Source organism: Mustelus asterias, chromosome 15 (genome assembly GCF_964213995.1).
Source record: "Mustelus asterias chromosome 15, sMusAst1.hap1.1, whole genome shotgun sequence".
NCBI lineage: Eukaryota > Metazoa > Chordata > Chondrichthyes > Carcharhiniformes > Triakidae > Mustelus > Mustelus asterias.
Genome location: NC_135815.1, coordinates 16,730,221 through 16,753,966, shown reverse-complemented (window position 1 = coordinate 16,753,966; position 23,746 = coordinate 16,730,221). Strand labels below are relative to the sequence as shown.

General features: G+C 43.4%; 1 protein-coding gene across 1 annotated transcript in view; it reads left to right on the top strand.

The window, feature by feature from the left end:
• Positions 1 to 23,746, top strand: part of ttc27 (tetratricopeptide repeat domain 27) — a 215,152-nt gene that overhangs the window by 100,928 nt on the left and 90,478 nt on the right. The window contains exon 10 of the mRNA XM_078229562.1: positions 5,061 to 5,174. Within this exon, the coding sequence (XP_078085688.1) occupies positions 5,061 to 5,174 (114 nt within the window). The remainder of the gene's footprint in view (positions 1 to 5,060; positions 5,175 to 23,746) is intronic.

The window sequence follows — 23,746 nt, the reverse complement described above, 5'->3', positions numbered from 1 at the left end:
GTTACTTTGAAATTGTCCAGACTCTACGAGTATACGCAGAGAGAAGACTTTAGTTCTGCTTGTCTCTACTGGATTTAAGACGAGCTCCCTGCAAAAAAAGCCCGATCCTGGTATGCCACCCAGTCAGTTTCCTTGTACGCAACAGCAATGTGGACAAAATGTCACCAATAGAATAGAGGGTATGCAATAATGACAGGGTTTTATTAACAATTGGGGAAGTAGGACAGTATGCAATCCTAATGTGCCACCCAGACTCTTTCATTATGCAAAAACTTGGCATTGTAAAGAAGATATCACTGAAAGACTGGGGGAAACGAGAGGGATTTATGAACAGTTAGAAAACTTGATGATAACAATCTATGGGCTAAGACGTATAATAAATATGCAGTGAAGTAATTTTATGCAGAAGGCAGATATGAGTAGACTAAGTGAACTGTGCAGATAAGCTCACACATGCAAGGATGGGAAAACTGGAGTCACTAAACTAACTTTGGCTGTAGGTATGTTTTTGTTGTCTACAGGAGTTGATGGGCAGGCTCCCACTCAATAAAACTCAGTGCTTAAAGCCAAGCTATTCTTTATTGTGAAGCTCAAGGCACACAGTGAGCTCATGCGCACTCCCTTGCATTTCTCCCCTTCCGGGCATTTCAAACTGAGCAAAGCTCGAGCCGCTCCCAGTTCCATAGTTCCACATATAAACAGTAAGTAAAGTTGACTGCATACTGACAGCATTTAATTTGAGTTAATTAACACTTGGTTCCTAGCAGAATTGCGCTCACTGGTTCAGGTGAGTTACCTGCAAGTGTTAATGAACAGAAGGTCATGGATATTTTTGTTTACACTTCAGAGCTTTTCCTTGCTGCTTTTTGTACAGCTGTCAAGATATTTGGATCTGCTGAATGATATCTACTGGGTATCACTTGTGCATTCAATCTCACGACAAGACAAACTAAAATACAAGCTGAGACTACTTCAGCTTTATGCTGCACAGACCATTTTCCTTCCAGAGTTAGCATAACCTTAATCCCTGGTTTGATCAGCGGGATGTGGAGATGCCGGCTGATGCCGGATGATCAGCGGGACACAGCTGAAGTTCTTTCTCCATTATAATTTCGATATTGTGCCAGTGTTTCAATATAGTCTTACGGTCAGGGGCCTCACAAATTTACAAGCGGTTATAGGAGCGAAGTGATACATTAATGATGGAGGACGATACAAGAAATAAGGTCAAGTGATAGCTTAGAGTGACAGTGGATTTGCCAAAAGATAATTTGATGTTTAAGCTGATAATTATTGGACATTTCCTCTGAATCATTGAGAAACTGCTGATGATACTGGTCTCTAATATACATTTGCATGACCAGTAAGAAAACCCATTAAAAAACTGACTCATGAGGACAGAACTCTGGAAAGGACCAGCTGTCTTTTGCTTCCCGGTGAATCAATAGGAGCCATAGCTCCAAAAATGTCATACTTTGGATATCAAATTCCCATTGGACCCAAATAGAACTCCACAAATGGAAGAACCTCTGAGGTCACCTTGGAATTGGATTGAGTTGAGCAAGCTGCAGATTTACAAAGGAAACTGGGTAATGCTGAGTCAGCACAACATACTTTCAGCTTTAGGGCACATCTTGGAAGATCACTAGGATCACTAGGATCTTGCTCCCCCTTGATTATAAAGACCCATCTAAAATGGTTGCAGGTGTAGCTCTGTTCCTCATGGGGGCAAACCCAATGTTTAGCATAGTTTGATCCTAAATTGGAATTCTCACAAAAGCCATTAAGATGGCTGCTGTGTAAAGTTGAAAAGAACATCGCAGTTGTGTGATAAAAATGCTCTGATTGGACAGAGAAAACTTTTGGACCAGATCTTCTGGCCATTCACACTGGTGGGATCATTTCTGCTCCCAGTGACGGTTCACCCCCCGTGGGTTTCCCGCGTGCTGTCAACAGGAAACGCCGTTGCCAATGGTGGGACCAGAAGATCCCACCGCCGGCCAATGGGGAGCCGCCTCCGCCAGGTTGCCCAAAAAATCCCCCCCAACGCTTCATCACTGATCCCCATGGTCAGATCTACTCATTGTCCAAACAATAGGCGGCACAGTGGTTAGCACTGCTGCCTCACACCATCAGAGTTCACACCCGGGTTCAATTCCGGCCTTGGGTGACCATCTGTGTGGAGTTTGCACGTTCTCCCTGTGCGTGGGTTTCCTCCGGGTGCTCCGATTTCCTTAGATGGATTGGCCATGCTCAATTGCCTCTTGGTGGATTGGTAAGGTAAATACGTGGGGTTACAGGAATGGGGCCTGGGTGGGATTGTTGTCAGTGCAGGCTTGATGGGCCGTGCGGCCTCTTTCTGCACTGTAGGGATTCTATGATTCAAACATGGTTTTCCAATGAGCCTGCGTGATGCCTTCTAACTAAACTTCTTTCCCTAACCCCTTCCTCACCGTTCTTTCCTCTTCCTTTGTGAGGTAAATGTACAGTCTAAGTTATGCACGATTAGAGTTGGGGAAATTTGTTGCGCTTTGTCCCATTGGGCAGCTTTTGGTAACTGAACACAATGAAATATAGTTTAGTGCTACTGCAGCTGGACATGGTACCAAGCGAAACCTGTGCAGCAATGTGTAAAAAAATATACATATAAATTGCACAAGCAGAACCATTACTGGCAGAAAGCAATTCCTATGGGTATGACTCACTTTCCAATAAACACTGTGGTTCTTATTAGACTTAGTTTGGTTTCGGATGTTTTTGGATCCATTATTGACAGATTGTTTAATGTCCACAACTAATCATTATCCCAAATCAACTGGAGCACTTTAATGTGGGAATTTTCTTTCAGTGTGTTAAAGGATGTTGGGTTGTACATGACGAATAGTGCTGACTTCCTTGTGAACAAAATTAGCTCTGCAGAAGATGGGAGTCTCCTTGTGCTTGGAATAACAGGATGTGTGGGAAGCTATCTCTTTTTCTCATGCACTGCTAGCTCTACCCTGTTTCCTCAGACCCTTTCTTTTTCCCTTTGAGCGTGTATTCAGCACACTCCAACAATTCTACCCATTTTGTACTGTTATGCGGTTTTTTTAAAGAGAAACTGATTAGAGTGACTGTCTTAGACTTACGCAGTGGAATTCCCAATAGCCAAGCCAAGTGACACAAATTCCAAGTCAATGATATTTAGAAATACTTTAGCATAAAGTATGGGGCTGCACAGTGGTTAGCACTGCTGCCTCACAATGCCAGGGACCCGGGTTCGATTCCCGGCTTGGGTCACTGTCTGTGTGGAGTTTGCACATTCTCCCCGTGCCTGCGTGGGTTTCCTCCGGGTGCTCCGGTTTCCTCCCACATTCCAAAAGGATGTGCGGGTTAGGCACAGTCTTAGCGTCAGGGGGGCTTCCTAGGCTGAACGCATGGGATTACGGGGATAGGGCCTGGGTGGGATTATGGTCGGTGCAGACTCAATGGGCCAAATGGCCTCCTTCTGAACTGTAGGATTCTATAAACATAGGGCATTTGGGTGGTCCTTTTAAGGCATTGACAACATTTTATTTCCCCTGGGTCAAGGTATCTATCAATTATTTCATAGTAACCTGAAGTCAATATTAGTTCATTGGAAGTCATGCACGTTTCTTATCTCAAATTGTGTTTTTTTAATAAAACTTATCTGTCCCCTTACTCTGTCTCTCCTGATCCTGTTGCAGATATATTGTAGTGGCATGTTGCCATGCTTTGTGTGTGAGATAGGCTTTGAGTGGAAGGCTATTGAATTGTAGAATTGCATCCTGCTAAGGTTTACTGTTTAACCCCCCCACTTAAGAACTGAGAATTCCTTTCAGAGGCATGGCTGGAAGCCTGAATTGCTTGGGTCAAACCCTCATTGAGGAGGAGGAAGGGACCCCTGTGCGTATGGGTTGGTTTGTTTGCATTGTGCCGCTTTGCTGGATTCGTTTTGTACTTTAAAGGTTAAGAAAAGGCCAATAAACGGATTTGTTTCTCTGGTTTGTCCATTGAAACTGGTCGTTAGAGTTCTCCAAATCCATCCATGGCACACCAGGAATAAAATCTCATTTTGCTCACATAATGAAGAGCATCAAGTTTTGATAATATAATGTTGCTCTTAAAATAGTACGTTATGTTTTAATTTGCTAACTTCTGTACGTAAGGGAGCCAGGGCCATCCTGTGTTATTCCCTCAAACAGGTTACCCGTATTAGGTATAACAAAGATCGGATGAGATTGGGTCATGGAACCATAGAATCCCTACAATGCAGAAGGAGGCCACTCGGCCCATCGGGTCTGCGCCGACTCTCTGCCGGAGCATCTGACCCAGGCTCCCCACTCTATCCCCGTAACCCTGCGCATTTACCCCGCTAATCTCCCTAACCTAACCTAACCTACACATCTTGGGACTCTAAGGGGCAATTTAGCTTGGCCAATCCACCTAACCCACACATCTTTGGAGTATGGGAGGAAACCCACGCAGAGAGCATGCAAACTCCACACAGTCACCTAAGGCCGGAATTGAACCCGGGTCCCTATCGCTGTGAGGTAGCAGCGGATCCACTGAGATCAGAATGTTTCAAAAGCTGACATTAATGGGGTTTGATTTTTGTGTTACCTGTATGTTGATTTTGTCCAAAGATGTGTGGGTTAGGTTGATTGGCCATGCTAAAAGTGACCCTAGTGTCAGGAGGATTAGCAGGGTAAATGTGTTGGGTTACAGGAATAGGGCCTGGGTGGGATTGTGGTCAGTACAGACTCGATGGGCCGAATGGCCTCCTCTGCACTGTCGGGATTCTATGAAATCTTTGAAATGTGGTAGGTCAATCTCATGAACATCAACTTCTTGACACAAAGAATAATTGTTTATTTATAATGCTCTGATAAAATTGGAATTAAATGTATATTCTGTTCTGAAAAGGAACACCAAACAGTAAATTAGTCCAAGAGTCTGCTTTAATTTTTGTAACTTTTCTATTTATTGAATTTTAATTCTGAACGCAGTATTATTTTTCCTTTTAAAGCTTCTTGTATATAATTCTTCTTGTGTTGCAGTATATTCTGTCTCAGCCAAAGTTCTGGGCCATTCAAGTGACCACACTGATGTTGAGAACAAAACTGGAGAAAGGTAGCTCCCGTCGGATTGAGCGTGCAATGATGCAGACACAGGTAGGACACTGCGCCCACTGCCGTTACAAGTGTTCATACACTTTACGTGCAACACGGGGATATGTGAGGCAGGATATGTGTCAGCACATCCCTATCTATCTGGGGTGGAAGGGAAATTGGGAAGTTACAAGGTCCAGTTTGTACGAAGCAACATCCTGAGCAATGACCTACAGCTATAGATCCTGTGGTGCTAAATAGAACATCCTGATCCTTTGAATGAGCCCTCCTGTGCGCCTCACCCACTCAGTCGTGTAGGAAACCTGCCGACTCCACCGTTGCTACTGAAGAATAGAAAGTTAACACGGACTCACTTTGATTTGAACTTTTTTCACTCAGTGATTCAAATATTTTAAAGTTCCTTTTCGAGAAGTCGAGTGAAGGAAATAATTTCCTTGTATGCCAACAGGGCTTAGATTCTGGGGGTTAAAATTAAGTGGCAAGATACATCAGTGAGGCGCAGATACTGATGTCTACTGAAGCGTTCTATGAAGTAATATGCCAGTAAGAAGAACTTGCATTTATATGCCATCTTTCTTCACCACAGGATGTCCCACATCCATTGAAGTTGTCATCTAGGTAAATGTGGCAGCCAATTTTCACACAGTCAGAGAGACAAATTGTTTTTAGTGGCATTGGTTAAGAGATAAGTGACAGGGTCAAGGCACAGAACTGTAATAGTGTTGGTGCTCAGTTGGTGACACTGTAAACCTCTGCATGAAAATTAATTGATTTGAGCCTCATACCATGACCTGAGCTTGCAATCTAGGCTGCCAGTCCAGTGCTGTACTGAAGGATTGCTGCAATGTTGGCTTATTGTCAAAAAAAACCATTAAACTTAGATCCTGCCTGTTTATTGCACCGTTGAAGTTTTTGGTAGCAAGATTCCTCAGACGATATTCAAAGTGGAGCAGAGAGGCTCTCTGCCTCGGCCAGCATTCCTCTTCAACTAGAACCACCGATAAAATCCAGCAAACGGATCAGTCACTCGTCTCATTACTGTTGTGGAACCCAGTGTCCAATTCAGACTGATGGGATGAAAGTCTCTTCACTGACAGTCATTAATCTTAACCCAATTCTGAGTAGATATGGACCCTGCACCAAACTGCCCTTAATTTGTTCCTGAATTGCCAACCTTAATCAGAGCTGTGAGGATATCTTGTTGGAGTCAATACAACATTACTCTGCCACTGTCTGTTGCTTACTTGACCTATTATCCCAAGACTATTCCTCCTCATACTTCTTACCCCAATCTGCAGCCTTTGACACAATTAACTATACTACTTTCCTCCACTGTGGCCCAGCTGGGTGGAACTGCACTCATCTGGTTCCATTCTTATCTATCTAATCATAGCCAAAGAATAAAGAACTCGGGCATTGTTACCTCTGATACCCCAAAGATCTATCCTTGGCCTCTTCCTCATTTCTTATTTACATGTTTTCCCCTTGGCAACATCATCCAGAAACACAGTAGTTTTCACATGTACATTGACATCGCCCGAATGTACCTCACAATCACATATCTCAACTCGTTCACTGTCCCTAAACTCTCAAACTGCTTGCCTGAATTGAGTTTCCGACCACATATTCGTGCCATCACGAAGACCACCTCGTTCCACCTTGGTAGCATTGGCGGACCCAGCCTCTGCCTCTGCTCATCTGCACTGAACTGCTCATCCATGCCTACTGCTACCTCTGAACTTGACTATTCCAATGCACCACAGGCTGGCCCCCCACATTCTACCCTTTGTAAGTCTAAAGTCGAGCAAAACTGCTTCTATTTCCTTCCTCACATCAAGTCCCATTCACCAATCACCCCTGTGTTCATTGGTCTACATTGGCACCGGTCTAAGCAGCACCTTCATTTTAAAGTTGTTATCTTTGTTTTCACATTCCTCCATGGCCTCGCCTCACCCCATCTCTCTAATCTGCTTCAGCTCCTCAAGATAACTGCGCCCATCTTGAGCAGCTTTGATTTTAATCATAAGACCATAAGATATAGGTGCAGAATTAGGCCACTCAGCCCATCGAGTCTGTCTGCCGTTCAATCATGGCTGATATGATTCTCTTCCCCATTCTCCTGCCTTCTCCCCATAATCCTTGATCCCCTTATTGATCAAGAACCTATCTATCTCAGTCTTAAAGACACTTAATCCCCCCACATAGGGTAGCTGCACTTTCAGCTGCCAAAGCCCCAATCTCTGGAATTCCATCCCTAAATCACTCTGCCTTTCTACCCCCTCTCTCTTCCTTTAATATTGTCCTATGTGGCTTTGTGTTAAATTTTGCTTTCTAATGTTTGTGTGAAGTGCCTTGGGCCACTTTATTGTGTTAAAGGCACATATAAATACAGGTTGTTGTCCTCAATCCTTGATGCTTACTGTGGATGTGTGAGAGGGAAAACTGTTCCATTCTCCAGCGAGAACATCTCAGACCTGCAAATGCACACTCCCCAGTCCAAAAAGACACCAGTCACTTAAACCCCTCCTTCCCTGAAGCAAAATGAAAAGGTTATTGTTAAATATTGTACAATTTTGAAATGGCTACTAACTTTTCAAATGCATTTAAGGGGAAGCTAGTTAAGTACATGAGGGAGAAAGAAATAGTAGGATATGTTGATACGGTTAGATGAAGTAATGTGGGCAGAGGCTTGTGGGACGGCATGGTGGCACAGTGGTTAGCACTGCTGTCTCACAGTGCCAGGAACCCGGGTTCGATTCCCGGCTTGGGTCACTATCTGTGTGGAATTTGCACATTCTCCCTGTGTCTGCATGGGTTTCCTCTGGGTGCTCTGGTTTCCCCCCACAGTCTGAAAGACGTGCTGGTTTCGTGCATTGACGCGAACAGGCGCCGGACTGTGGCGACTAGGAGAATTTCACAGTAACTTAATTGCAGTGTTAATGTAAGCCTTACTTGTGACACTAATAAATAAACTTTTACTTTTGTGTGGAGCATTAACACCAGCACACACCGGTCAGGGTCAAATGATCCGTTTCTGTCCTGCAAATCCCATTCAATGCAATTTCTGTAATAAAATAAAAAAAACTTCATGCATAATCTGAGATGAGCTATAATTACACAAAATGTTATAACGCCACATCACTGCACATCTTGGATATTTGACTACAGATTTGGACAAGGGAACCGCACACAATTTGTCTTCACAGCACGTGAGGCAAGCTTACACAAGGCAGAGTTGTGATAGTGGGACACAAGTTTGATCATTACTTCCCCCTGCATCCCAGAGCTCAGCCACATCTGCTGAGGTGCAGCAGTGAACGGAAGCATTTCCCCACGGGAATGGGGAAACGGAAAATACATGGTGGGCAATCTGTGGTCACTTGCTATTCCCTGAGAGCAGCATTAGTGAAGGTTTAGGAACAAATCATGCGCCCTCCCTTCTGGTTAAAGAGTCTAGGCAATTAAAATGTGCGGAATGGAGAGACAAAGGAAGATTTTACAAATGAAAAATATTTGAGGTATTGCAGACCTCATCACCATTTTTTGAAAAAACGTATATCTTGCCCAATGCGTCTATTTTTTGTGGTCTGGAAATGTATACAATCAGCGAATAGCATGAATATTTGTGGATTGTGATCATTTCCAGGTGTACACAGTCGTTGCATGTAGTCCACTCTTTTAAGCAGCAGAATAACTTTCTTGGATAGTCTCATTGTTAAAAGGAGTAGAGATAAATTACTCATTGGGAAATGTACTTGCTGAGTGCCATGGAAGATGCTGAAAGGAAAATAGTAATCTCCAAAAGACCTAATTTGGGAACCGTTCGAAACTGAAAATGGCACAGGCTGATTCTACAGTGCAATCTTGTATGTTCCTGGCAGGGACTGTTTATTTGGTCCTAATACCCAAGTGATTGTTGGAGAGGGTATGACGATAACTATTTAGTGTACTGTGGTCACGTCCTAATATTGCTGGTGAGCTGTTACGAGACGGACCCATGGCCGTACAGGATATAATGTCCCATTCGAACCCATTTGTTGTCTACTCTTTCTTCCTGTGCTATTTCATTAGAGCCTGTGTGGGTGAAAACGGGTATGTTTGTTTTACCATCAGGAAAGGCATAATGAAAACCTGGAGATCACAACTTATACCAGCTACAGATTTATGGGTGGAAGTAAATTCGGAAATTAAATTATGTGGGAATGTTTCGTGAAAATATTAAAGTTATTTTTCTTGAAACCGTCATGGAACTAAAAGAACAATCCATGGACCTCCTACCTAATTATTTAGTTTCTTGACTATTATATTATTCATTTTGATATTTTGCCATATTTAATTCATATTGACTGTGGTTTCAATACTTAACAAATTTTTGTTTCGATAAGTATCGAAGAATCTTTTCGAGTAATTCAACATTTTGTACAGAGAGGACATACGGTGAAGTTAAGCATCATTTAAAGCCGTCTACGAATTACAAGATGTGGGAGCTTTAGTGAACATAATGAAGTCTTGTTCTTGAAAGGCAACTCATGAGACTTGAAGGGATTTCAGCCTGATTTTGGAGGACTATTCAACTTTTCTTTTGCCTTAGAAATATTCTAATACAAGATCTTAGAAGAAGTAAATCCTCCCTTAAACCTAGGACAGAAATACAGCTATGAATCATACTGCCTTCTGACTTTCCCCTTACCGATTCTGACTTGATCATTTTCAACAACTAACACTAGTTGGTTTAGAGACCAGAAGGCACTTAGAGAAAAAAGTACCGTATACCTTGACATCCTTGCTAAAGTAGGACACCCAAATGGGACTCAACTTGCTCTGCTTTCTAAATGTAGCACCTGAGAGGTCGGACATCATAGAATCCATAGAAGCCGACAGTGCAGAATGAGGCCATTCGGCCCACCGAGTCTGCACTGACTCGGACAGAGCATCTCACCCAGGTCCTATCCCTGTAACCCCACATATTTACCCTGCTGATCCCCCTAACCTACACATCTTGGAACACTAAGGGACAATTTCAGGCGGACAGTCCACCTATCCTGCACTATCTTTGGACTATGGGAGGAAACCGGAGCACCACATGCAGACACGGGGAGAACATGCAAACTCCACACAGTCATCTGAGGCTGGAATTGAACCCGGATCTTTGGTGCTGTGAGGCAGCAGTGGTTAACCACTGTGCCACCCTCATACACTCATTATACCTTCACCCAAGGCATTAATTTATGTATAGTGAAAAGATGAGGCCTGATCCCTGGGGATGAGCACTTGTCACATCCCAACATTCAGAGCATGTTTCTATTATCCCTTCTCTCTGTCTTCTACTCACATACTAATTTCCAACCCATGCTGCAATGTTGCCTCCAATTCTTTACATGTTGCTAATGACCTCTTGTGTGAAACCTTATCAAGTGCCTCCTCAAAGTTTATTTAGACAGGATCTTCCTTTATCCAACATGTTTGCTGACCTACTTCATAAATCACTGCACATGATGAGGGACCTTTTATAACTGCTGAAGGACCTAATCCGAGTTGCCGTGGCTCGGTTTTAGCCTTTGTGCTTCTGAATCAGAAAGCTGTTTATTCAGGCCCCAGGCCAGGGATTTGTGCGTAAATTCACGCTGATACTTAAGCCTGAGTACAGTACTGAGGGAGTTCTGCACTGTTAGATATCTCTCTTTTGAGGTGGATGTATAAGGCCCCCATGGCATTATGTAAAGAAGAGCAGAGGCGGTTTAACCCGGGACTGTGACCAACATTTATCCCCCCACCAACACCACTCAATACATTGTTGTTTGTGGAGCAGGGTGTGCCCGCATTAGTTGCTTGCCTACTTGAGAAATTCTTTGGTTTGATGATTTATGAAACGAGCAGCGAAGTGTTCAAATCTTGATGTGATCTTTCCTCAACACTACATTCTGCACTCTCGTTTCCTTCTGTATGAACGGTATGCTTTGTCTGTATAGCACGCAATAAATACTTTTCACTGTAAATACATGTGACAATAAATCAAATCAATTGGGCGACATGGTGGCACAGTGGTTAGCACTGCTGCCTCACACGCCAGGGACCCAGGTTCGATTCCAGCCGTGGGTCATTACCTGTGCAGAGTCTGCACGTTCTACCCGTGTCTGCGTGGGTTTCCTCCGGGTGCTCCGGTTTCCTCCCACAGCCCAAAGATGTGCAGGTTAGTTGGATTGGCCATGCTAGATTGCCCCTTAGTGTCCCAAGATGTGTACATTAGGGGAATTAGCGGGGTAAATACATAGGGTTATGGGGTAAACCGGGATATGAGTTGGTACAAACTTGATGGGCTGAATGGCCTCCTTGCCCCACAAAGCTGTGTCCTCAGCCCCTTACTGTGCTCCTTATACACCTTTGACTGTGGCCAAATTCCCTTCCAGCTCGATTTTCAAGTTTGCTGATGACACCACCGTAATGGGTCGGATCTCAAACAATGATGAGACAGAGCACAGGAAACAGATTTAGAATCTGGTGAACTAGTGTGACGACAATAATCTCTCCCTCAGTGTCAACAAAATGAAGGAGATAGTCATCAACTTCAAGAAGTGTAATGGAGAACATGCCCCAGTCAATGGGGATGAAGTGGAAATGGTCGAGAGCTTCAAGTTTCTAGGTGTCCAGATCACCAACAACCTGTCCTGCTCCCTCCATGCCGCACAATAGTTAAGAAAGCCCATCTACTTTCTCAGGAGGCTAAGGAAATTTGGTATGTCCACTACGACTCCCACCAACTTTTGCAAATGCACCATAGAAAGCATTCTTTCTGGTTGTATCACGGATACAACCAGATCCTGCTCTACCCAAGGCCGCAAGAAACTACAAAGAGTCGTGAATGAAGCCCTGTCCCTCAGGCAAACCAGCCTCCTATCCATTGACTTTGTCTACACTTCTCGCTGCCTCGGAAAAGCGGCCAGCATCATCAAGGACCCCACGCACCCCAGACATTCTCTCTTCCACCTTCCACCTCCGGGAAAAAGATACAAAAGTCTGAGGATACGTGCCAACCGACTCGAGAGCAGCTTCTTCCCTGCTACCATCAGACTTTTGAGTGGATCTACCTCGCATTAAGTTGATCTTTCTCTACACCCTAGTTATGAATGTAACACTCTGCACACTCTCCTTTCCTTCTCTATGAAAAGTATGCTTTGTCTGTATAGCACGAAAGAAACAATACTTCTCACTGTATACTAATAAATGTGACAACACTAAATCAAATCAAATTATGTTGATTTTCTTGAAACTACATGCATTTCTGTAGCTAAAATTCATAATTTCAGAACCTGACACATTTGCCCTTTGTATTTCAGCGAAGCGAATGAATTAACATGAAGATTTTGCTCCACTTGCTTCATGCATAATCGCAGTGCAGGCTGGAAAGTGGGTCGCACAGTGTTAATTCTTATTCAGCTGTTTCATTCTACAGTCACCAGAATTTCATCTTGTGCAGGAAATTACTATTCCTTCCTTTGTGTTCCAATCCATATATTTTTACGGTGGAATGTAGATTCCATGATGTGAATGGTAAATGTAACTTGCATCACATATATTGAAGAGGTTTCTTGCTTTTTTCTCCCTCCCCCCCCCCCCCCCGAAACTCGGCAATTAATTGTATCCCTTGGGCCTTGGTTGCATTGCGTGGTATCTGCTAATCCAAAACGGAGACTAACTAAATGGTACAGGTACATTGCATTGTTATCACCTTGCGGAAAGGTGTGTTAAGGTCATTTCTGTGAAAGCTCTTGGAAAAATACGATTTTTAAAAAGTGAACGTGGGGAGCATCTGCAAAAACTGTAACTTGGAGTAATCCCTACACCCTCGCAAAGTGTTATTGTTTGGATTTATTAGTAAAAGAGGTTGCTTATTCTGTGAGCATATGTTGTCTGAGGGCAGGGGGCCTTCCCTTGCACTGCTTATTAAAAATTAAGATGTTGAGTCAGAAGCCTGGCATGTAGAGGATGCCAAATGGTGATGGTTGCGGCATCAAAGCTGCCATTTGTGTGGCTGTTTAGACAAAGTGGACATCCAGCCTGGTCTCTCGCCAATCCAGCTGTTTTTGATGCGAGATCCTTGGCACTGAGTTCTCGGGAACCGTTTCAACAACACTAACTCTTGTTTATAAAGTGCCTCTAAAATAGTAAAATGCCCCAAGGCACATCGCAGGACAGCTTATGATGCAAAATTTGACACCTAGCCACATAAGGCAACATTGGGGCAGATGTTTGGTCAAATCTGTGAGTTTTAAGGAGCTTCGTAAAGGAGGAAAAAGAGGTAGAGAGTCAGAGGGGTTTAGGGAGGGAATTCCAGAGCTTAGGGAAGGGGTGGTTTGAACGGGACACTGGCGTGGGCACAGAGCCACCAAGTGCATTCCAAACAGAGACCATTAATTAACGATAGGGAGCAGGAACTCCAGTTCATACTTCCCCTCTTCCCTCCCCTCCATTCTCCCCCCGGCAGCCTCTGAATATAGAATTGCTGGCAGCTGTACTATAATCACTATCACCCTGACTCTCCTCAGCTACTTCAACCCAAATCCAGGGCTTTTGTTTCTCGCCTGTAAGGTTCAGTGCCAGACCACATAGCGTATTTACCCACTCTTGTATTGACAGTGAAAATGCATTAAAGATCAAGACAGTCACGGTACAAGTTTTAATTTACACAACCTCACACACCTCATCACTATGTCGGCACAGTAAGAAGTCTCACAACACCAGGTTAAAGTCCAACAGCTTTATTTGGTAGCACGAGCTTTCGGAGCGCTGCCCCTTCATCAGGTGAGTAGAGAGTTGGGTTCACAAACAGGGCATATATAGGCACAGACTCAATTACCACTATGTAGGCTTATTGTTTTGTGGTGAGATTTCATGCTTCCCACAGTGCATCCAGGGTTCAAAGTCCTTGCCTCATTTCTACCCAATATTTCCACACAAATCCAATGTGTAACCTAACCTGTTTTATCAGGGCCAATTTATTCCGTGGGCGTGGTTGGTCTCTTGTTCAGAAAAGTGAGGACAGGAACATGATGAAATAGCAGAGGGACTAGCTAGAAACTTCTAACCTCCTTTGGAAACTGGAGTTGTATCAAAGGGTTAAGTTTGACAAGGGAAACAGGATGAGTCAGGCAACTGGAGGTCAGGCATCCCCGCATGAGTTGGAAAAACGGCTCGAGATCAAAATCAGGAAGAGTTGTTGTGAGCTAGTTCTGTAAAGGGCAGAATGTCATGCTTATCTCAGTGAATCAGTTGTTTTGAGGAAATTATCAGAGCTTAGACAAAGGGAGTGCAAGCCTTTGACAAAGTGACACATTGGAGAGTATAAGACCCATGGTTTAAATAAAAGTTCAGAGATAGCACGGATTGGGGGTTGGCTGAGGGATGGAAATGTAGAATAAAGGTAACCAACAATTCCTCAGATTGACAGTGTAGCCATGAATATGCCCTTGGGCTCTGCATCTTGTCTGATAACTTAATGTGTATAAATGTGTGTTACATATTTATGTAAATGAAGGATTCTGCCGTAGGCAGCTTGGAATAATAATGTTGACTAATGACACCAAATAGAGAGGCAAGGCATGGCAAACTGAGGAAGACAAAGGAGACATTGGGTGGACGTAGGTTGAGAGAGTCTGCCATATACTTTAACATGGGTGAATGACTTTTTACACTTTTGGAACAGAGAATGCGCATGATAAAAATAGAAATGTATCAAGATCCAGATTTTGAAATCTTTACATGGAAGTAAAAGAGCAAATGGATTGGGGAGGCGGTGGTGCAGTGGAATTGTCAGTGGACTAGTAATCCAGGGATGAAAGCAGAAAATGCTGGATAATCTCAGCAGATCTGGCAGCATCTGTGGAGAGAGAAGAAAAGGACTTGAAATTTTAATTCTGTTTCTCTCTCCACGGATGCTGCTAGACCTGCTGAGCTTATCCAGCATTTTCTATTTTTTATTTCAGATTTCCAGCATCCACGGTATTTTGCTTTTAGTAGTCCAGAGACCCAGGGAAATGCTCTGGGTCCCGGGTTTGAATCCCACCACTGCAGATGGTGGAATTTGAATTCAATGAAAAAGTCTAAGATATACCATGAAACCATTGCCACTTGTCACAAAAACCAATCTGGTTCACTACTGTTCTTTAGGGAAGTAAATCTACTGTCCTTACCTAGTCTGGCCTGCATTTGACGCCACACCCACAGATGACACTTAAATGCTCTCTGAAATGGCCTCAGAAGACACTCAGTTGTATCCAAATGTTACAAAGACAATAAAATAAATGAAACTGGACGGATCAGCTGACATCAATCTAGACACCAGAAACAACAACGGCAAACCCAGTCCTGTCAACCCTGCAAAGTACTCCTCACTAACACCTGAGGACTTGATCCAAAATTGGGAGAGTTGTCTCACAAACTAGTCAAGGAGCAGCTTGACATTTTCATGCTGACAGAATCGTACCTCACAGATACCAAGCCAGGGGATAAACCCTGGTTCAATGAAGAGTGCGGGAGACCATGCTGGGAGCAGCACCAAAGAATGAGGTACCACCTTGTGAAGCTACAACACAGGACTACATGCGTGCCAAACAGCATAAGCAACAAGTGATAGGCAGAGCTAAGCAATCCCACAACCAACAGATCAGATCTAAGCTCTGCAGTCCTGCCACAACCAGTCATAGAGGTTTACAGCATGGAAACAGGCCCTTCGGCCCAACTTGTCCATGCCGTCCTTTCTTTTTTAAAACCCCTAAACTAATCCCAATTGCCCGCATTTGGCTCATATCCCTCTATACCCATCTTACCCATGTAACTGTCTAAATGTTTTTTAAAAGACAAAATTGTACCAGCCTCTACTACTACCTCTGGCAGCTTGTTCCAGACACTCACCACCCTCTGTGTGAAAAAACTGCCCCTCTGGACACTTTTGTATCTCTCCCCTCTCACCGTAAACCTATGCCCTCTAGTTTTAGACTCCCCTACCTTTGGGAAAAGATATTGACTATCTAGCTGATCTGTGCCCCTCATTATTTTATAGACCTCTATAAGATCACCCCCTCAGCCTCCTACGCGCCAGAGAAAAAAGTTCCAGTCTATCCAGCCTCTCCTTATAACTCAATCCATCAAGTCCTGGTAAATCTTTTCTGCACTCTTTCTAGTTTAATAATATCCTTTCTATAATAGGGTGACCAGAATTGCACGTAGTATTCCAAATGTGGCCTTACCAATGTCTTGTACAACTTCAACAAGACGTCCCAACTCCTGTATTCAATGTTCTGACCGATGAAACCAAGCATGCCGAATGCCTTCTTCACCACTCTGTCCACCTGTGACTCCACTTTCAAGGAGCTATAAACCCCTAGATCTCTTTGTCTTGTAACTCTCTCTAACACCCTACCATTAATTGAGTAACTCCTGCCCCCGGTTCAATCTACCAAACTGCATCACTTCGCATTTGTCTAAATTAAACTCCATCTGCCATTCATCAGTCAACTGGCCCAATTGATCAAGATCCCGTTGCAATTGGAGATAACTTTCTTCACTGTCCACTATGCCACCAATCTTAGTGTCATCTGCAAACTTACTAACCATGCCTACTAAATTCTCATCCAAATCATTAATATAAATGACAAATCACAGTGGACCCAGCACTGATCCCTGAGGCACACCACTGGTCACAGGTTCCAGTTTGAAAAAACAACCCTCTACAACCACCCTCTGTCAAGAAACCAATTTGGTATCCATTTAGATACCTCACCCTGGATCCCGTGAGATTTAACCTTATGCAACAATCTACCATGCGGTACCTTGTCAAAGGCCTTGCTAAAGTCTATGTAGATAACATCAGTTCCACTGCCCTCATCTACTTTCTTGGTTACCCCTTCAAAAAACTCAATCAAATTTGCGAGACATGATTTTCCACTCACAAAGGCATGCTGACTGTCCCTAATCAGTCCTTGCGTCTCTAAATGCCTGTAGATCCTGTCTCTCAAAATACCTTCCAACAATTTACCCACCACAGATGCGAGGCTCACTGGCCTGTAGTTCCCAGGCTTTTCCCTGCAGCCCTTTTTAAACAAATGCACAACATTTGCCACTCTCCAATCTTCAGGCACCTCACCCGTGACTATTGATGATTCAGATATCTCGGCTAGGGGACCCGCAATTTCCTCCCTAGCCTCCCACAACGTCCTAGGATACACTTCATCAGGTCCCGGGGATTTATCTACCTTGATGCGCTTTAAGACTTCCAGCACCACCTCCTCTGTAATATGTACACTCCTCAAGACATCACTATTTATTTCCCCAAGTTCCCTAACATCCATGCTTTTCTCAACAGTAAATACTGATGAGAAATATTCATTTAGGATCTCACCCATCTCTTGTGGATCCGCACATAGATGACCTTGTTGATCCCTTGTTACTCTTTTGCCCTTTATGTATTTGTAGAAGCTCTTTGGATTCTCCTTTGCGTTATCTGCCAAAACAATCTTGTGTCCCCTTTTTGCCCTCCTGATTTCTTTCTTAACTCTACTCCTACACCCCCTATACTCGTGAATGGTGGTGGATAATTAAACAACTGGAGGAAAGAACTCCACAAATATCCCCATCCTCAATGACGGGGGAGCCCAGCACATCAGTGCAAAGGACAAGATTGAACTATTGGCAACAATCTTCTGCCGGAAGTGCCGGGTGGATGATCCATCACGGCCTCCTCTGGAGGTCTCCAATATCATGGATACCAGTCTTCATCCAATTCAATTCACTCCTTCCTAAGTACTGAAGTAGGTGTGTTTGCTGATGACTGCCCAATATTCAGCACCATTCATGATTCCGCACATACTGAAGCAGTTCCTGTCCAAGTGCAGCAAGATCTGGACAATATCCAGGTTTGGGCTGACAAGTGGCAAGTAACATTCACACCACACAAGTGCCAGGCAGTGACCATCTCCAACAAAAGAGGATCTAACCATCATCCCTTGACCTTCAGTGGCATTACCATCGCTGCATCCCCCAATATCACCATCCTGGGGGGTTACCAACGACCAGAAGTTGAACTGGACTAGCAATATGCTAGCTGCCAAAGCAGGTTAAACACAAGGAATCCTGTGGCGAGTAATCCACCACCTGACACCCCAAAGTTTGTCCACCATCTACAAGGCACAAGTCAGGCGTGTGATCGAATACTTTCCACTTGTCTGGATAAATGCTGTTCCAGTGACACTCAAGAAACTTCACACCATCCAGGTCAAAGCAGTCCGCTTGATTGGCACCTCTTCCACAAACATTAATTCCCTCCACCGCTGAAAAACAGTGGCAGCCATGTGTACCATCTACGATGCGCTGCGGGAACTCACCAAGGCTCCTTAGGAGCACCTTCCAAACCTATGATCACTACCATCTAGAAGGACAAGGTCAGGAGACACCCAACACCTGAAGGTTCCCCTCCAAGTCAATCATCATCTTGACTTGGGAATGTATCACTGTTCCTTCACTGTCACTGGGTCAAAGTCCTGGAATTCACTCTCTAACAGCATTGTGGATGTACCTGCACTACAGGGACTGCAACAGTTTAAGTAGACCATCTTCTCACGGGCAATTAGGGTTGGGGAATGGATGCTGGACTAGCCAGCAATGCCCACATCCCGTAAATGACTATAATATAATTATACAAGAACATTGGATGCAAAATGCAGGGAAAGACTGGTAAGTTCATGCAAAGGATATCATCAAAATAGTACAAAGAAGTATGTGGATACTGTGCCTTTAAGAAATGTCTTTGTCATGTTTTCTGTGCAGGATGTATTGAAGCAGTTTGTTTTTTAATTGGAGCCATTCTGTCTGTATACAGCAACACTGTGTTGTTACTACAGCAGCATAATTGTTCTTAATTGCTACAGTGTTTTTTAAAAATCTGAACTAATGCAGGGTTCTGTTATTTTGTGTTTTCCCCTGGGATATTGTAGAGTAGGCTGATTGATAGGTAAGGTCATATGACTGGATACAGCTAGGCTTTCACAGAGAACTCAAGGTAGTCCCCTTTAGGGATCTTTAGAGGGAGGTTGCTTTCTCTGTATCTCTCGTTTTGTTCGAAGTGGAGCCCGGAATCTGCCAAGAAATGTCTCTTTCTCTGAGATTCTGCTGTTTGGGGTAGAGCTTTCTTTGAACATTGCTGCATGAAAATTAGAAGACAAGTGTCTGTCTGGATCACTCTCCAGAAGTGTTAAAAGGCCAGAAATCTAGCACCTCGTAAGCATATTTCGTTTTCTGTGCTAAGTGGTTCTAAAGAAGGGATTTATGTCTATGGGGGAATACTGCTAAATTGGAACAATAGAGATAGCTAGCTGTTAAGAATTATACTTTGTCATGTTTAAGTATTTTAATTGATAAAAGTTATGCTAATTCTTTTCGTCATACTCTAACTGTTCTTAAATAAAGTTCATTTGATAAAAGCTTCCTAGTGGGTCACTTGAATCATACCTGGAGTGAAACATCTTATGCTCATTCTAATACCAAAATCAAATGTAAAAGTTAGGGTCTAGGCTAACTTCATAAAATACCTTGGAGTTTCCCATCTGATTCGTAACAGAAGGCACCCTGGGAGTATCTCCCACCCAAGTCTGGGTGATCACCATGGTGGGAAAAATCCATGTTTACACTGGAGAAACCGCTTCCTTTCCTCTCCTGCCCATCCTGTGAACTGTGCTGTCAGCGGACACGTCATTCTCTTTCCTTCTCAGCCCGTGCATAGGATGTACAAAGTGAGGAGGAGCTGCGAAAACACGAGCTATACGTGCCCGCAAAAGATGCAGAAAGTGGAGAAAGTGTTCCCCGTAAAGAGATGAACCGTGCTCTTTTTCAGCCTGTGCAATTCTCCTGCTGTGCACCAAGTTTTTGGAACAACTTTTTGTTTTGGAAACAGCTTTTGTTTTGATGGAGAAACTTATTTAGTGTTTCATCACCTTTACGAGGGTAATTGAAAGAATAAATTCTGCCGCAGGTTGTTTATTGATACAAGTCAGGGTCACAGTCACAGGAAGCATTTAATTTTATTGGCTTCTGATGTCAGACGTCTGTGGATTTCTAACAGTGTTCTGCAACATACCAATTGATGGCTGTTAAAATAGTAGACAGCCATGCTGGCAACTCATTACTACCTCAGCGATAGGCTCCATGGAGATATCGAGACAGTGGGCGTCAACGCACAACAGCTGTAGCTTCCCAAATGCTTTCCTTCTCCATAAAATTGGTAACAGTTTATTTGCTATCTTTAATTACTTTCTAAATATGTATCCATACAGCAATGTTTAACATTTACAAATGGAAGCACCTAACATTATCATTTCCCTCTTGCTGATGGAAAAATAAACATTTTGTCCATAATAGAATCAGACAGCCCTGAAAGAGGCAATTTGGCCCATCATTCTAGCCCTTTGAAAGAGCTTTCCAGTGAGTCCAACTTTCCCGCCTTTCCCCAGTTCCCCAGTCTGAAAGATGTGCTGGTTAGGTGCATTGGCCATGCTAAATTCTCCCTCAGCGTACCCGAACAGGAGTATGGCGACTAGGGGATTTTCACAGTTACTTCATTGCAGTGTTAATGTAAGCCTACTTGTGACACTAATAAATAAACTTAAAAATTACTCTACAAATGTTACCAGTCCCCTTTTAAAATTCTTTACTGAAGCTGCTTCCATCCCGCTTTCAGGCGTTGTGTTCTAGGTCATCAGAGCATTGTTACAAAAAGAATTCTCCTCATTCTGTGTTGGAAATTTTACTTGTTCTTTTAACTGGAGCTTCACAGAAGTGTGCTCAATCTGATGCAAAAGTAAGTCTTAAATAAACCAGGGAGGTTTTCATAATCTTATTGGAATAGATGTTTCATTCACAAGATAAGTTTGAGAGAAAGAAGGCAGTTTTTCCAGCAGGTTTGGTCAAATCTTTCCAGAATATCAACACTCCAATCTTTCCATTACTGAATCTCACTATTTATTTCACGAATCCAGTCTCCTGGCCTCAATCAACCCCCTCATTGCAACCTCCTGCAGTTTTAATTACTCGAAGTACAACCCCCAGCCCTCTGCTAAACTTGTTCCTCATGGCACTTGACTCTGTGCCTCCTTGTCCTGGTGTACCTAAAAGTCTTGTTACTTTTATTGTTATTTTCTCCATCCTAATATGTACAAAACCTATCCCATGCCCACACTCTGCCGCTTGCTCTACTTCCAATAGTTATCCAATATTGCTTTAAACAACGCAATGATCTCTGCCTTAATTAACCCTAGTGTCAAGGAGATTAGCAGGGTAAATGAGGGTTACGACAATAAGGCCTGGGTGGGATTGTGGTTGGTACAGACTCAGTGGGCCGAATGGCCTCCTTCTGTACTGTAGGGATTCTATGAACAGTCCTCTGTGCAAAAACAATGCTCCTAACTCCTCTCTCACCTTCTCAGTAACAGCTCACGCTTTAGATTCACAAACCAAATGAAATAGTGTTTGCTCTCTCAAAACTCTTCAGAATTTTCAAACCTCTTTATTAAATCTCCTCTTTGCTCTACGTGCTCCAGTGAAAATAGTTCTAGTATCTCAAGTCTTTGCAGGCATTATCCTGGTAAATCTACTCTGAATTTGGCTGTGATGTACTTTTGTAGTCCATACTACAGGCATTTAGAGATGCAAGTACTGATTAGGGACAGTCAGCATGGCTTTGTGAATGGAAAATCATGTCTCACAAATTTGATTGAGTTTTTTGAAGGGGTAACCAAGAAGGTAGATGAGGGCAGTGCAGTTGATGTTGTCTATATGGACTTTAGCAAGGCCTTTGACAAGGTACTGCATGGTAGGTTGTTGCACAAGGTTAAATCTCACAGGATCCAGGGTGAGTTGGCTAAATGGATACAAAATTGGCTTGATGACAGAATAAGAAGTTTAACAACACCAGGTTAAAGTCCAACAGGTTTATTTGGTAGCAAAAGCCACACAAGCTTTCGAGGCTCTGAGCCCCTTCTTCAGGTGAGTGGGAATTCTGTTCACAAACAGAACTTATAAGACACAGACTCAATTTACATGAATAATGGTCGGAATGCGAATACTTACAACTAATCCAGTCTTTAAGAAACAAAACAATGGGAGTGGAGAGAGCATCAAGACAGGCTAAAAAGATGTGTATTGTCTCCAGACAAGACAGCCAGTGAAACTCTGCAGGTCCACGCAACTGTGGGAGTTACAAATAGTGTGACATAAATTCTGATTCTAGGATCGCATGATAAAGACTCAGGAGGAAAAAAGCAGAAATATTTATGTGAAATAGTGTGACATAAACCCAATATCCCGGTTGAGGCCGTCCTTGTGTGTGCGGAACCTGGCTATCAGTTTCTGCTCCGCGACTCAGATTAGGGACAGTTTCTGCTCCGCGACTCAGTCGCGGAGCAGAAACTGATAGCCAGGTTCTGCACACACAAGGACGGCCTCAACCGGGATATTGGGTTTATGTCACACTATTTCACATAAATATTTCTGCTTTTTTCCTCCTGAGTCTTTATCATGCGATCCTAGAATCAGAATTTATGTCACACTATTTGTAACTCCCACAGTTGCGTGGACCTGCAGAGTTTCACTGGCTGTCTTGTCTGGAGACAATACACATCTTTTTAGCCTGTCTTGATGCTCTCTCCACTCCCATTGTTTTGTTTCTTAAAGACTGGATTAGTTGTAAGTATTCGCATTCCAACCATTATTCATGTAAATTGAGTCTGTGTCTTATAAGTTCTGTTTGTGAACAGAATTCCCACTCACCTGAAGAAGGGGCTCAGAGCCTCGAAAGCTTGTGTGGCTTTTGCTACCAAATAAACCTGTTGGACTTTAACCTGGTGTTGTTAAACTTCTTACTGTGTTTACCCCAGTCCAACGCCGGCATCTCCACATCTTGATGACAGAAGCCAGAGGGTGGTTGTAGAGGGTTGTTTTTCAAACTGGAGGCCTGTGACCAGTGGTGTGCCTCAGGGATCGGTGCTGGGTCCACTGTTATTTATCATTTATATCAATGATTTGGATGAGAATATAGGAGGCATGGTTAGTAAGTTTGCAGATGACACCAAGATTGGTGGCATAGTGGACAGTGAAGAAGGTTATCTCTAATTGCAACGGGATCTTGATCAATTGGGCCAGTGGGCTGACGAATGGCAGATGGAGTTCAATTTAGACAAAAGCGAGGTGATGCATTTTGGTAGATTGAACCAGGACAGGACTTACTCAGTTAATGGTAGGGCGTTGGGGAGAGTTACAGAACAAAGAGATCTAGGGGTACATGTTCAAAGCTCCTTGAAAGTGGAGTCACAGGTGGACAAAGTGGTGAAGAAGGCATTCGGCATGCTTGGTTTCATCGGTCAGAACATTGAATACAGAAGTTGGGACTTCTTGTTGAAGTTGTACAAGACATTGGTAAGGCCACACTTGGAATACTGTGTGCAATTCTGGTCACCCTATTATAGAAAGGATATTATTAAACTAGAAAGAGTGCAGTAAAGATTTACTAGGATGCTACCGGGACTTGATGGATTGAGTTATAAGGAGAGGCTGGATAGACTGGGACTTTTTTC